Below are 14,839 nucleotides of genomic sequence, written 5' to 3'. Positions count from 1 at the left end.
TTTGCAGGTGGCAGCGGGAGTGCCTGACGCCCGCTCTGGAAGAGAAGCCCTCCGGGTGGGGAGATTAAGATCCCCCCCAGTTGGCCCTGAAGGTCTTGGCAGATGGTTTGGGGCTCACCACGAATTCTTAGATTTGCCGACAGTTGGAACTTCTGCTAGTTAGAAGGAGGAGGAGGAGTAAAGGGTGGGTCTCTCTGGATTGGCGGGAGGCCGTCCGAGGGGTGAGGGGGGTTCCCTGGAACGGAGGCTCATCTCCTGGGGTGAGGAACGCTGATTCTCTCTTACTGCTGAGAAGGATCCGGCTGGGAGGAAGAGCCGGGAGAGCTGCGGCATCTGGGCCTCGGAGGCATAGAAGGGAGCGCTGGGGAAGGCCACAGAAGCCGTGGCCTCTGGGCTGAAGTTCATTGGAAGCAGGGCTGGCCAAGGCACAACTGCTTCACCTCCAGAGGGTATAGGCAGGGCTCCATCTACGACCACAACCGAGCCCCAAATTTCTGTTGCTAAATGAGACAGTTGTGAAGAGAGTCATTGCAGTTGTTAAATTATGTCGAGTGAATGCAGCTTCCCTATTGGCTTTGCTGGTCAGAAGGTCGCAAAAGGGGGATCATGTGACCTGGGACACTGCGACCGTCATAAATATGAGTCATTTGGCAAGCACCTGAATTTTGATCATGTGACCGTGGGGATGCTGCAATGGTCATAAGTGTGAAAAATGGTCCTAAGTCAATGATTTCAGTGCCGTTGTAACTTCAAACGGTCACTACACGGTCAAACGGTCGAGGACTGCTGGTAAGTGAGGGGTTGGCCCCTTGAGGCCCTGGAGAGAGTTTGGGTATCGGGTCTCTCCAGCCTTGGCTGGCGCCTGCAGCGGCCCAATCTAAGTGTTGGGGCTCTTCCAGATGACCATTTTGAATTATTTGGATTATTTTCAGATCTCTTTGGAGGTAAGGGGGGTCAGTGGGTTTGCATACGCAGGTTTTATATGGCCTGTCATTGCTCTTGTCCCGACTCTTGGGAGAGGAGGAGCATATCAAACGTAGAGACCGAAATACAGACAATGTAGAGACAGCCAATATTCAAATGCGATTGGAGACACGGAGCTGCCCAAACTTGTGTGCCCCAATTTTAAGTTCCCCTTTGACCACCCGATTCTCTGAGTGCCGTTAATGGAGGCGCTGAGACAGGAGCTGCGTTTCAAGAGAGCTTCCAAAAGGAGTTTGGCTTCTGTAGCTTTTCAGTGGGTCGACAGGAATATTTGGATCCTTCTGGAGGCTTTGCATTATTTCCTGTCTATTCTGAGGGGCTTATTGTGGTGAGCTGTTTCCACTGGGGAACATGCATGAAATGGAGATAATGGGGGATGGATGGCTTGTGGGGAAGCTGCTTGAGGAAGGGGGCTGCTGGGGACCACACCAGGTGTGCGGGCTCTTCTCCCGGGCTCCTCCTGTTCCCAGACTCACCTGGAGCCTCTCTCTTTGCTTTCCAGGGCAAGGTGGCACAGACCGCCTGCATGTCTGCCTGCAAACACCTGTCCACCTCGCTGATGCAGCAGCTCCTGGAAGCCGAAGTCCGACAGCTGTCCCTGGGTGCCTTGCAGCTCTTCAGCCTGGACGTGGCAGAGTGCGAACGTAAGGATGCCCCTTGCTCGGGCTCCGGAGCCGGTCCTGGGAGGGAACAGAAGGTGTTGGGCCCTAAGAAATATAAGAGAACAGTGTTGGAAGGGACCTTGGAGGTCTTCTAGTCCAACCCCTTATCAATCAGGAGACCTTCTACCATTTCAGACAAGTGGTTGTCCAATCTCTTCTTAAAACCTCCAGTGATGGAGCCCCCACATCTTCTGGAGAAAAGCGATTCCACTCATTAATTGTTCTAACTGTTAGGAAGTTTCTCCTTAATTCCAGGTTGCTTCTCATCTTGATGAGATTCCACCCATCGATTCATATCCTGCCCTCAGGTGCTTTGGACAATAGCTTGATCCCCTCTTCTTTGTGGCAGCCCCTGAGATAATGGAAGACTGTTATCATGTCAGCCTTAGTCCTTCTGTTCCTTAAACTAGACATACCCAGTTCCTGCAACCGTTCTCAGGTCCCCTTATTGGCTTTTTTGCTCTTCTCTCCACTCTTTCTAGAGTCTCAACATATTTTTTTACATTATATTGTTATACCCGCATTCCCTGGGGACGAGCTTTGGTTCTGCTCTCCTCTTGAACCAATCAGGTTCACCACATCCTTCTTCGCACCCTAGCTGGACCCTGCCTGGCCCTGCCAAACACCCACAGGATCCCAGTTGGAGGAGATGCTTCCTCGTGGTGTAACCTCTTATCCTGGCCCTGCAGATGACCTCACCTGACCATCCACCTCTTTCCTTGGGGGTGCAGGACCAGGGAGGAGAGGATCCCTATTCTGTGTTTATAGCTTATGGTGAAAAAAGATGGCACTGCTGATGTTCCTAGAAAGGCACCACTGTGGCCACTATTTTGACTTTTCTGGCTCCCTGCCTCTCCTCAGCATGTGGCTCTGTCACAATGAGTGTCAGGCAAGGAGCCAGGAGAGAGTTCAAAGCCCTCTGAATTTATTCCATGCTACCTGTTTACATGAATCTGATCTACTGACGGTCAAGGTCAAGGGGCGGCAGAGAAGGCTCACTGGACTTCTGAGGGGGATGGACTGAGGTCACTTATTGGGGGCATAGAGACTCCAGGCTGACAATGTGTTTGACGCCGCCTTCGGGCTCAGCCTGGTCACCTGGTACAATAAGTCCCTTCTTCCAAAAGAGGACGGGGAGGTCATCTCAGATGCAGTCTGCAAAACAGACCCTCTGATTGTGGTTAAAAGAGCTTGATTTCCATGCAAAGCAGGGGACCCCAGGGGCCTTGGACAGAATGGGCTTGCTAGAACCTTAGAGCAGGGGGCTCCAAACTTGGCCCCTTTAAGACTGGTGGACTTCAACTCCCAGAATTCCCCAGCCAGCGCACTGGGACCCCTGCTTGAGAAGATGCCACGGCTGAAATTTATCCTCCGGCTGATCTTTGTGCAATGGGGGCAACCAAGCCCCCCCTCCCCAATTGCCCCTTGGGCAGGTTAATGGCAGACGGATGTGCATCCACTGGCTCTCCTGTCGATCCACATCCGATTCCCCCCAACTCATCAAAGCCTTTCCTGGCTCCCCTTGAAGGAGGTTAAGCCCAGGGAGTTTTGCTGACAGCGTGGCTGATCAGGAGGAGGAGAGAGCGGAGAAGCTGAAAGGCCAAGAGGAGGCCGGGGATGTGGCTGTTTCGGGAGTTTCGGGGCTGGGCAGGTTGGATCCTGATGGTGGATAATTTCCTTCTTGTTTCTCTGTTAAGGGCGAGAGGGGGAAGATGCGATCGGGGGAGGACTAGAGGCGGTCCTCAACTTACGACCATTCATTTAGTGACCTAGGTTGCTACGGCACTGGAAAAAAAGGGAGCTATGACTTCACCCAAGAAGCTTCTTCGGTTCTGAGGAACCGAACCGAACTGAAGAATTAAAGAAGCTTCTTGGATGAGAAGCGAAACCTCTTCAAATGAGAGAAACAAAGAAAAGCCCAGCTGCCTTTTGAAAAAGCACCGCTGGGACTCCCAGATTAGCTCATTGAGTTACCCTGGGTAGGAGAAGGAAAATATCGAAGAAATACAGTAAATAAAGATCTCCCTTGCACAATGCCCCACGTGATCTGCCTTCCCTCAGCCAAAGCCGGAGAAGGAGGAAAATGAAGCCAAAGAAACACAGAGGTTCTCTGGAAGGCAGAGAAAAAAAGAAAGAAAGACTTCGGAGTGGTTCCACCTTTTTCCTGCCTAAAATTTGGAAGATGTGAGGTTTTGTCCCTCGCTCGCTTCCATCCCATAATGCCGGTTCAGTTCTATAGGTTCATCTCTAGGGCAGATAAATGGATTGCCCAAGGAGCAAAGTCTCCATTTTTTGTAGAGGCCACTTAGGAGCTGTCTTGTTCCAGCCTTCTTCCGTGCTCACTTTTGGACTCCTCCAAGCACAGTTGGCTCTGATCAGGGCTGGCTTCCTTCAGCTTCCTTGGAGAAGCCTCATGGCTTCTCCTGTCTCTCAGGAGAGCTGAACCCCCCCTCAATCTCTCGGCTTTTGAATGCCCTCACCTTCTCTTGCTGGGGTCCTTAAGGGGAAACAGCTGGTCTGACCCACTGTCTGTGCGGCAAGGGCAGCAGGGACAGCGAGGTGGTTGCTGGCCCAACCTCTTTGCAGGTCCTGGTGGCAGAAGGAGCTTCCTTTCGTTCCTCCACCTTGCTCAAGGAGAACTCTTGAAAATAGGTCTTGGGCCTGCTGAAGATCTCATGAGTTAAATTATAATGTCGCCAGAAGGATTGGGCTGAAGTTGTAGGCCTTCTGGAGGGAGGGTTTGAAAGTCAAGTGGGAGATTAGAAGTTTGTACAAAAAGAAAAGAATAGTACTGAAAGCTGTCATTTGGGTGACAATTTTGGTGAAAAATGGGTTTGAAGATCACGGACACAGTCGAGGCAGGAAGCATCGGGAAACAGAAATCTTGGACTCCCATGAAAAGGCCAGATGGTTCTGCAGAGATGCTGAGGAAAATGATGAAGGAGCCATTGTCTACAAGCTGCTCCAAGAAGATCTCAGATGTTCCTCTAAGGACCATCAACCAAACCTAGGCTGCAGTGTTTCAGAGATGGGAAATCCATGATGCAACCTTCTCCTCCAGTTTTAGCTCCAGGAGGGATCACTGATTCTACCCAAACTGGGAAGAATGTTCTGGATTAGTCCATAGACCATGTCAAAGCAGAAGAAACACAGCAAACTGTATTTCCACATCCATAAAAGATTATATATGCTAGTCAACATTTTCTCCTTCTTCTCCATCCCTTCCTCTTTTATCACTTCAGGAGTCAGGGGAACAAAATTGGAAGTACAAAGTGATAAAAATGGTGATGGTCAGAACCCCTGCAAAAGTGAATTGAAGTGGAATTCAGTGCTTGATCTCTTGAACAGAAGCCTTGTTGACAATGGAGCCTTTTCATAATTGCTCGTGTGCTTTCCGGAATTTCACTTTTTTTTAACGAGGTGTCTCCATCAAGCTCTTTCATAATGGAAAAACTGGCATTTGGGGAGAGACCAGGGCCAATGCTATTACTCTTCAAATATTACTCCTTTGATTTTGCAGAGGCGCCAAAGCTGGAGATGAGCCATGGCCGCTGTTGGCAAGAGACCGTATGCTGGGGATGGTTCACAGGGGTGGTGAAGTAGATTGCTTAAACGGCCATAAGTAGCGATGTTGTAACTTTGGACGGTCACTAAACAAATGGTTGTAAGCCAAGACTACCTGTGTGAGATAGAGCTTTGGTGGCAATGCTGCCGCTCTCCTCCTGTGTGGGTCTTTGCACCTCCCCCTTTGCCTGCTGCCTGCTGGTCCAAGGACCCTGATGGACATCCTGATCCTCAGGAAGCCCAGAGGCCTCTTGGCGTGAGCACCTGGGCTCTCGGGGGCTGTTAGACCAGGGGATGGCAGGGCTGGTGAGACCCTGAACCAGTAACCCAACTGCATAAGTTGAACAGGATGTGAGGCTTTGAAACTCTCAGTCTTTGATGTCCTGCGGGAAATCCGGCAGGGTGGAGGATGGGTTCCAGGTTGGGATTTTAGGATGGCCACTGTACTCACAAGCAAAAGGCCAGGGACCCCCAGAGCAAAGGCTCTTCACCCTTACCTGTGTCTTGACAAATGAAAGATGCCAGAGACAATATTACACTTGTGTTCTGGGCCCTACCTTGGGTACCACTCGGTTCACGGGTGCAATTCAACATGCTCGTTTTAACCCCTATGGCCTGATACCTGAGGATGGGCAGATGACCTTCTCCGGGTAGAATCCAGGCACCCAGGCTCCCCACTGGAAGGGGACGAGGGTGGCAGAGTCAGGCATCAGTCTGTCCTGGCCTCTGGAGCAGGTGCCTCTGAGGAAGGGCTGATGCCACCCAAAGGCTCTTTGGACCCTAGTGAAAATGGGGCCGGGTCCAAAGGGATTTGCGGGGTGCTGAGTGGCTCCAGCTGTTCCTTGTTTGGTGAATTTTTGGTATTTTTGGAGTTTTAATATTGTTTATTATTGTTTTTACTGATGTAAACTGCCAGGAGTCCATGGAGATTGCATCAGTATATAAATAAATTAATTGCATAAATCTGGATGGACCTGCTTAAGATAAATTGTATGGTTTTTCTAGGAGGAGACGGAGATGGGATCATATTTTTATTTATTCTGTTCCATTTGGTGCGTTGTGAGGCTGGGAGGCTCATAATACACTAAAGGGAAAAGAAATAATAAGAACAGGCATATGACAGAGGAGGAGGAAGGGAAGGAGAGGAAAAAGGAGGAAAAGGAGGATAGCCAATGGAACTGGGAAGGGGAGCTTGTTTCTGGGACTGATCATCATTCCGAACTGTAGCCTGCAAGATCACTAGATTTGCTAGACTTTGTGGCTTAGCTAGAACCGTTCCAGTTATCAGGCTAAATACTGAGAGATTCTTGTTCTGAACAATGCTCCACGTTTAAGTTTTGGACCTACGTCTATGGAGATTCTCCATCGTGCAAGTCATGGTAGTCCCAAAAGTGCTTTTTCCAGAAGGCAACTGGACTTTCCTTGAAAACATTTCACTTCTCATCCAAGAAGCTTCTTCACTGCACAGAAGAAGCTTCTTGGTTGAGGAGCGAAATGTTTTCAAGGAACAAAACAAGGAAGCCCAGTTGTCCTTTGAAAAAGCACCTTTGGGCAATATCTTCATTATTCAGTCATTAGAATGTAAAGGATGAGCTGAAGACGGATGGATGGTAATATTATTTTGCCTGCCACAGTCAAGAAACTTTCCTCCGGTTATAATCCCAAGAGGACAGCTGCAGTTCCAGAAGAATAAACTCCCAATTCAGCTGCAGAGAAAGTCATAAAACCACCACCCAAAGAGGGTCCAGGGGAAGTTCTAGCCAAGAGATGATTTAGGGCCAGGCACTCAGCACATCTGGCTGTCGAAGAAAGAAGAATGGCTCATGACGGACCCTCTAAAGATTTTTAAAGGTTCTTAAGATTTTTTAAAAGAGATCCAGTTTAGAATTAAGGAGGGATTTTCTGACAGTGAGAACAATCGACCAGTGGAACAATTGGCCTTCAGAAGTTGTGGGGGCTCCATCACTGGTGGTTTTTAAGTAGAGTTTGGACAACCGTTTGCATGAACGAGATCTTTAGCAGGGTTGGAGTAGAAGACCTCCAAGGGCACCTCCAACTCTGTTTTTCGGTATTTTGGTTGATACACGGTAGATTTTCTCCATGGGCATTAAAGCCAAAAGAAAAATCTTGCCTGTGGCCAATAGACATTTCCCGGGTGGCCACGGCAGTTGGGGGATGATTGCTGAGTCCATCCTGGGGTTGCTTCCAGCACCCTTTTTCCGTCCGCGGGGGGGGGGGGGGGGCTCAAGCAAGTTCTTCCTTTCCTTAGGTGGGGCCAAAGCTCAGACCCAGAGTGGCTGATAACCTTTGAAAAGTCTTCAGAGCAGGATAGAGTGGTCTTTCTCTGGTTGAGGTGGGCCTTGCCTTGCCCTTCGTTGCTGGGGGCTTAGAAACTCTGGCCATTCAGCTAGAAGCACAGAGCCCCTCCACCCCAGGGACTGCTAATGGGGGGAGGGGGAGGGGGGCCTTGGGGGATGAACCCAGGAAGACTGGAATCCCTGGGAGATATTTCCTGTTCAATTGATTGCCTCAAGGGGTTGCCATCTGACTCTGGTTTGCTGCCTTGTCCCAAAGGTGCTTTTTCCAAAAGGCTTCCTTGGTTTTTTTCCTCTTCTCACCTAAGAAGCTTCTTCAGTTCTGAGAGCTGAGCCTCTCCATAGACCGCATGCCAGGCTTTTCCAGGGGTGCCGCAGCATTTCCCCCATGCTGTGTGTACCCCTTTTTTGGGGGGTGCCTTTGAATCAGTGTTGACTCCTGGAGGCTGCTTGGACCGGCCCCAGCTCTTTTCGGAGGGGGTTTGCGTTTGCCCCTGCTGTCTTCTACCTAGGGCTGAGAGAAGGTGCCTGGGCCCAGGTAACCCAGCTGCCTTCGTGCCTAAGGTGGGACTGGAGCTCTGGGCCTCCAGCATCCCTTGAAGCTCCTTTAGGAGGAAGAGAGTCGCACAGCCAAATGAGGAATATTAATCCTTCATTAAAGGTTGACTGGAGTTTCGATGTCCATAACAGAAAGTTCACAGTGAGTGGCTAAACAATTCAAGGTGGGCTTCTCAAACCTCTCTCCCACCGTGAGACTCTGAGGGGGCTGCAAGAAGAGGGATTCTTCAGCTGCTGTTGCATGTCCTGTTGGCCTTTCCTACAAAGTTGCCTTGCCCGGTTGGCTTTTAGGATGCACAGGGTCTTTCAAGGCAAGGCAGCTCTTGGCCCGACTTTGCGCATTTCTTCAGCCTCTTGACTTGATGATGCTGGAGAATCAGGCGGCCAGAAACTTATTTGGCCATTAAAACGAGAGCCTTCCCTATGGCCTGTTGGCCAACCGGGGAGCAGCCCTGGACGAAAGAGCTTCCGGATGAAGTGAGATGGACGAAGCAGGCCAGTTCTGGGAGACCTTGGCTTCCATCTCCCGCTTCTCTGTGTTGCTGGGTTTCAGCCAGCTTTTCCCAACGTCTTCGGTAGATTCTGGTTAGACCACAACTCGTGTAGTTCCTAGTCAGCATAGGATGGACGGGGAAGGCTGATTTGCGCAGCTCTAGCCCAGCTCTCTGGTTTAGACAGAGATCCTCAAGGGTCCGGCCCCTCTCTCTCCCTGGAGACCATCTCTCCTCCGTGCTAATTCTTCTCAACCGCTGCTAAACTGGCCCCCTTCAAAATAATTGATATTCTCCACGAGGAGGGAAGCCCTTTGCCTTTTCCATTCTTTGTCCAGGGATATCATATCTGCTAGAGACGTTCTTCTGCGGCAGCATAATTAATGGAGCAGCTTGGTTTATTTATTTTTGACAAATGGGCCTGGATCATGGTGACAGGCATGAAATTAGAAAATTCTGTGAGTGCCTCCAAATATAAACAGCTTTCGGAACTGAAAAGGATTTCACAGCTAAAGATTTTATTGTGTCGAGAGGAAAAGTTTTTCCATCGGAGACCCCCTCCCCATTTTCCTCCCATCTCCCAAATGCTTTTCTTCTTTGCAAATTGTTTGTCCGTTCACAAAACAAATACTCCGAAGCCCAGTGAGGCTCATGGGAATAAATTTCAGGTCAAATTAGTACAGTTTCCTTGCTGTCAGGATGGGGGAATTAATGGCGTTTTGATGACACAAAATTTGAAGGGTGAACAAAAAGCAGGCAGGGCGGGGGACCTGACTCCTTAGAAGTGGGGCGCTCCTCCCCCCCAGCCGCCGTTGTCTCCGCTGTCATCCGTCTGCCAATCTCCCTGTCCATGGTGAGTTAAAAGTGCTTTTCATCCCTTCTTCTTTCCCACAGAGTTTGCCAGATCCGGGCCGGTGCCTGGGTTCCAAGGGGACACGCTGCTTCTGGCCTTCATCGACTTGAGACAAGTAGGTCTTTGTGCTGCTCCATTTTGTGCTTCTTTTAAGATGTGTGACTAAAGACCGTCAGGTCTTCGGGAGGAAGGGAGGAGGAGGAGGAGGAGGTGGGGCAGGGTTGGAGCGCCAGGCCAGGGACCCCTCTTCTTATCCACCAGGATCCCCTCAATAGCCTTCAGGTTGGTGGCCACCGTTTCTCAGCGCTCAGTTGGCGCTCTTGTGCCAGGGACAGAAAGGACCCGGCAGAGGTGGGTGGCCTGCTGTGCGCCAGGGCCGGTGAGCCCGGATGGGATGCGCTGAGTTGTGGTGGGATCCACCACGGTGGCGGAAGAAGCCCGTTGGCCTCCTCCCTTTGACTTCTGTCTAACCAGGTTGTTTGGGGAAAGACTTTGTCTCCTGTTGCGTGTGTGAGAAAGGTGTGAGAAGACTGGCGTTCCTTGCATGCCCCCCCCATCCCCATCAAGGGTCTCTTCATGGAGGAACCCTCCACCCGTGGACAGGAGGGACACCTTGGCCGTCAGGGTGGGGAATGGGCAGCCTCCGGGGTTGGCAGGCTCCCATGGGAGCAGCGGAGCCCTTTGTGGGGAAGGCAGGCTGTGCCAGTCTGCGTGTGGGGCGTCCCAGGCAGAGGGGCCTGGCTTAGGTCACCTCTTGGCAGCGCAGATGGATCGGGCAGGAGAGAAAGCCTGAATGAAGCCGAGATGCAATGACTGATGCCCTTTCTCATTTAAACCATCTTTGTTAATGAAAGACACCCTGCTTTGTCCCGGCTGCCACGATGATGCAGTGCCACCGCTTTCTAAGGCCGACATGGGCGTGCATGCTGAATGTGCCCCATTGGCTGTGGGGAGGGGGCCCCCAAGCCTTCCTCAACCCTCCGGGGTGGGTTGGCTCCCTTCTCTTCCCTTTCCTTCATCTCCCGCCTTCCCCTTCTGGGCCAAGGCAGTTGGGGGTGGGGGGCTTTCGAAACCAGGGGGGCACCTTCCCTGAACCTTTGCTGCCCTGGAGGGAGGGGTGGCGCATCCTGGAAAAGACAGGTTGGCAGCCCTGCTGTTTTCACGCAATGAAGAAGCCTTCCTCTGAATTTGGACGGAAGCTCCAGATGACAGGACTAAGACCAAAAAATGGGAGTCTCTGGGACCCCTGAGACGAGACCCTACCTCAGTGCCTGAAACTATTCCCGACAGATGCTTTGAAACAGCTCCAAGGGTTCCTGGCATTCTTTGTCTGACCCTTGTAAGTCACATGATCATGGCCATCATCTTTGTTGTCATCTCCATTTTACACGTACTCCATTCCCTCCAACTCTTTTCTTCAGATTTTGTCCCAGTCTGGTTTCAGGGTTCCAGAACCTGCTTTGTTCTTAACCTCTCTCAATCTATGATGCCCAGAATTGGGTTCAGTTTTTCATGCGGTTTGACAAACCCAACATCAACACAGAATCAGGGGGCCCAATTAGTTCCCATGACTTGGCAGCTCTTCTTCAGTTGATGCAGGCCAAAGGCTTGGTTGATGTCTACCGTTCCAGGGTCTTTCCTGCAAGGGTTGTTGTCAGTTACTCCTCTCCATTTTTTAAATTATTTTTATTAGTCATATTTCTATGCTGCCCACTCTCTGAGGACTCTGGGCAGCTTACACCAAAGACAGTATACTAAATAGCATATTGCCCCCTAACAATCTGGGTCCTCGTTTTACCCACCTCGGAAGGATGGAAGGCTGAGTCAACCTTGAGCCGGTGAGATTTGATCCGCTGATCTGCTGAACTAGCAGTACTGCACCCTAACCACTGTGCCACCTCGGCTCTTATCATTTAATTGGCCATCTACATTGCATTTGTCTCTGTGAAGTTTCCCTCTAATCTTTCCAGTCCACTTCTGTAACCTACGAAGGTAAGAAGCTGTAGAGCAACCCTCCTCAGCTGAAAATGGGTAGAATTCCAAAATACATGCTGAAAATCTGCTAAAAAGAGTAGTAGATTTTATATTTGGCTACCTGATTGTTGATTGTTGAGTTGAGTTGGTAAAAGCATTGGGAAATTCATGCTTCTGAGGGAATCAAAAGACTTATTCCGTACAAGTAATTGACTTGGTCTATTGCAGGGGTGCCCAACCTTGGCCACTTGAAGACTTGTGGACTTCAACTCCCAGAATTTCTATAGGTGGATGGGGAATTCTGGGAGCTGAAGTCCACAAGTCTTCAAGTGGCCAATGTTGAACCCTTCTGGACTACTGGCTAAGGTAGCAGGCTGAAACGCTGGAGACAGTGAATCCAATTCCCACCTCAGGCATGAAAGCCAGCTGGGTGACTTTGGGCCAATCACTCTTGATCAGCCCACTTCGCCTCACAGAGGGGTTGTTGTGGGGAAAATAGGAGGAGGAAGGTGTGTTGGATATATTTGCCACCTTCAGTTATTTGTAAAATAGAAAAGGCAGGATACCAATAAATAAATGTAACACGGTGCCAGTCAGTAGAGTCCTTAAATTGGGTTGGGCCTATTTAGGCCATCCTGGTCAGCACAGGATTTTAAATCAAAGCATCTCTGAGAGATGCTTGAATCTCGAAATTTAAGCGGACAATGCAGAACAGGTGAAAAGACTTCCATACTGCCTTTCAGGTAACTGAGGCATGCTATTATTGTCCCCCGGGGTCTCCTCCTTTCCCAGGGCTACCCACAGGTCTCGGTTCTCCAGAATACCAGGCTACTGACACAGCCAAAGGTGTGTGTCAAAGATGTTGAGGTGTGATTCCTCCCCATTGCAAGGCAAAGATCGGATCTTTGGCAAAAATACCTGAAATTGCAGAAAGCTTCCTCAAGAACCCCTCAAGAGTTTGCCTTCCTTAGCCACCAGTGGAAGACCTCTACAATGACCGATTGGTTGATTAATTGATTTTTTATGCCACCCATCTCCCTGGAAGGTGCCTCTGAGCAGCACACAAGTTATAAAACAAGTGGAAAAATAGTTAAAAGATTAAATTATATCATTCCTTTAAGAGCTAAGAGAAACAACGGGAAACATGTGAATTGGTAATTTCATTTTCTGTCTCTTTTTCATCTGTCTCTTCGGGTTTTTTTTTTTTTTTTTTTTTTAAGCATGTCCCCCTTCTTGCTGTGAAACGGGGCTGTCTTGGACCCGGGTAGCAATTTCCCATTTGCACATAGGCTAAAAATCATAGTGCAGGGATCAGAGTTTCTGATGATTTCCACCAGGGTGACTTCTGCTGCCAGAAGACGGTTCAATCTTCCCTCCTCTCTGCTGGGCCCAAGTCCACCGGTGCCAAGGGAGGCTTCGTTTAGGACGCCTGGTTCCTTGGTCTCGGCCTGAGCCGGGCTGCCCTCCCTGGTTGGGAAGGTGGCTGAAGTCCCCTTTATGATGGAAAGCTCTCCCCCGCGGCCTTCCTTCGTTGCTTTCATCAGCTCAGGATTGCCCTCAGCTTTGGGAGGGCCTCCTTAGATCAGGGTTTCACCTGTGGCCTGACGTCGCAACCCAGGATGGAGAAACCTGGTCTTCCACTGTCCAAGGGCAGCTGGTTTTACAAGCACTGTGGGCCGCCTTTGTTGACGAGAGGTTGGGAATGGGGGGTGTTTTTATGCTGATTATGTGGTATACAAAAAGAAATTGATGATGGATGGATGGATGGATGGATGGACGGATGAATATTTGCCCTCCTTCCCTAATTTGACACTTCCCTCATCCTGTAATAGAGATGAATGGGAGGTTCCCCTTGGCCTAGAAGGCAGCCCGTCTCCCTGGCGGCTCCAATTTATTTCCTGGCTTGAGTGCTGGTATCCTCTTCCCCTCTTCCTAACCAGCCTCTCAGACAAGAAGAGCCTGTGCAATTCCTGCAGAAAATCCAGGCAGCCAAGCTCCCTTGGCCCCACCAAACGCTCACTGGCTGGCAGGTGGATTTATCATCTTAGCCGTGACTTTTCCCGGCTTCCGTGGAATTAAGCTGGCCTTCATTCCGCTTTTGAAGAGGCAGCCGTTTTGTTGCCATCAATTAACTGTCAAGTCGGTTAACTTGATTCCTGGAAAGCTTTTCCCCTTTGGAAAAAGCACGGCTGGGCCGAGGAACAGGATGACTGGGGAGTGGGGGGTGGGGGTGGTACCCAGAATGTGCAGTGAAAATCTGCCCTTTGAGTTTGTTTCTTGTTTTCATTTTAAATAATTATTTTTAATTATACTTTTTATATATAGTATATTTTTATTTTTGTTGGATAATGGACATCTATTTATGAAGTCCACCAGTCTTAAAGTTGCCAAGGTTGGAGCAGTGCTACATCCAAAGCAAGAGGTGGGCATCCCTGGACCCTGAAAGCAACCTCTGCCTTGAAGACCTTGGAGCTCACATGCAGCTCTGCCCATTTAGCTGCCTGGGGCCAAACCCCGGGCGACGCATGGAATGGAATGGCCGAGCAGAACGTTGCTGCATTGGTGTCCCAGTACTGGGCGACTTCTGTGTGGGGCAAGGTCTCACACCAAGGTCCAAGATTGTCTTCCTGCTCCTTCTCTGAACTTGGGATCAAAGTCCTCCCTCATGTTCCGTTGGAGGAGGGTTATGATCTTGGCTGATTGGAATAAGAACAAGGGACCTTGGTGGTCTTCCAGTCACTGCTGAAGCAGGAGAAGCCAGGCCATCTCAGACCAATGGCGGTCCAGTCTCTCCTTGAAAACCTCCAGCGACGGGAGAACCCACAAGTTCTGGAGGCAAGCAGTTCCAGTGGTTAATCATTCTTATTGTCAGGAAATTCCTCCTTAAATTCAGGATGCTTCTCTCCCTGATTGGTTTCCACCCGTTGCTTCTTCTCCTGCCTTCAGGGGCTTTGGAGAAGAGGTCGACCCCCCCACTTCTTCTGTGTGGCAGCCCCTGAGATATTGGAAGATGGCCATCCTGTCTCCCCTGGTCTTCCTTCTCTTCCTCTCCCACTCCAGATGGCTCTTGGAAGGATGAGGCAGGACCTTCCTACTCTGGATCACCGGGGGCCTTTTCTGGAACTCTCCTGGGCAGGACAGTTTGGATGGTTGCCTTTAGAGCTGTTCTGGCAATTTAGAGTTTTCTATTCTTGGGTCTGTCTCCATTTGAGGCGGTGCCGTCGCGGAGGTGCCGGTGATTGATTCTGGCAACCTCTGTCAGGACCGTCGGCCAAGGGGCCTTCTGTGATCAGCGTTACCTTTGTCTCTGGCAACTGATGCGCCCGAAGGAATGAGACGCCCTTGCCAGGGGACCCTTGCTGCCAGCTAAGTAGTTTTGCTAGTTTGGTGCCCTCCAAATGTCTGGGGGTCCCTCAATCGGCCTCTTTAGGAGAGGAG

General features: G+C 50.3%; 1 protein-coding gene across 1 annotated transcript in view; it reads left to right on the top strand.

The window, feature by feature from the left end:
• The window catches only part of EXOC6B (exocyst complex component 6B), a 145,502-nt gene that overhangs the window by 105,291 nt on the left and 25,372 nt on the right, over window positions 1-14,839 (top strand). The window contains exons 18-19 of the mRNA XM_070949200.1: window positions 1,487-1,628; window positions 9,469-9,542. Of these exons, the coding sequence (XP_070805301.1) occupies window positions 1,487-1,628; window positions 9,469-9,542 (216 nt within the window). The remainder of the gene's footprint in view (window positions 1-1,486; window positions 1,629-9,468; window positions 9,543-14,839) is intronic.

This window comes from Pituophis catenifer, unplaced genomic scaffold (genome assembly GCF_029215685.1).
Source record: "Pituophis catenifer annectens isolate HBS135680 unplaced genomic scaffold, rPitCat1.0.hap2 SCAF_8, whole genome shotgun sequence".
NCBI lineage: Eukaryota > Metazoa > Chordata > Lepidosauria > Squamata > Colubridae > Pituophis > Pituophis catenifer.
Note: the sequence above shows the minus strand (reverse complement) of the source record. Positions and strands in the feature narration are given on the sequence as shown.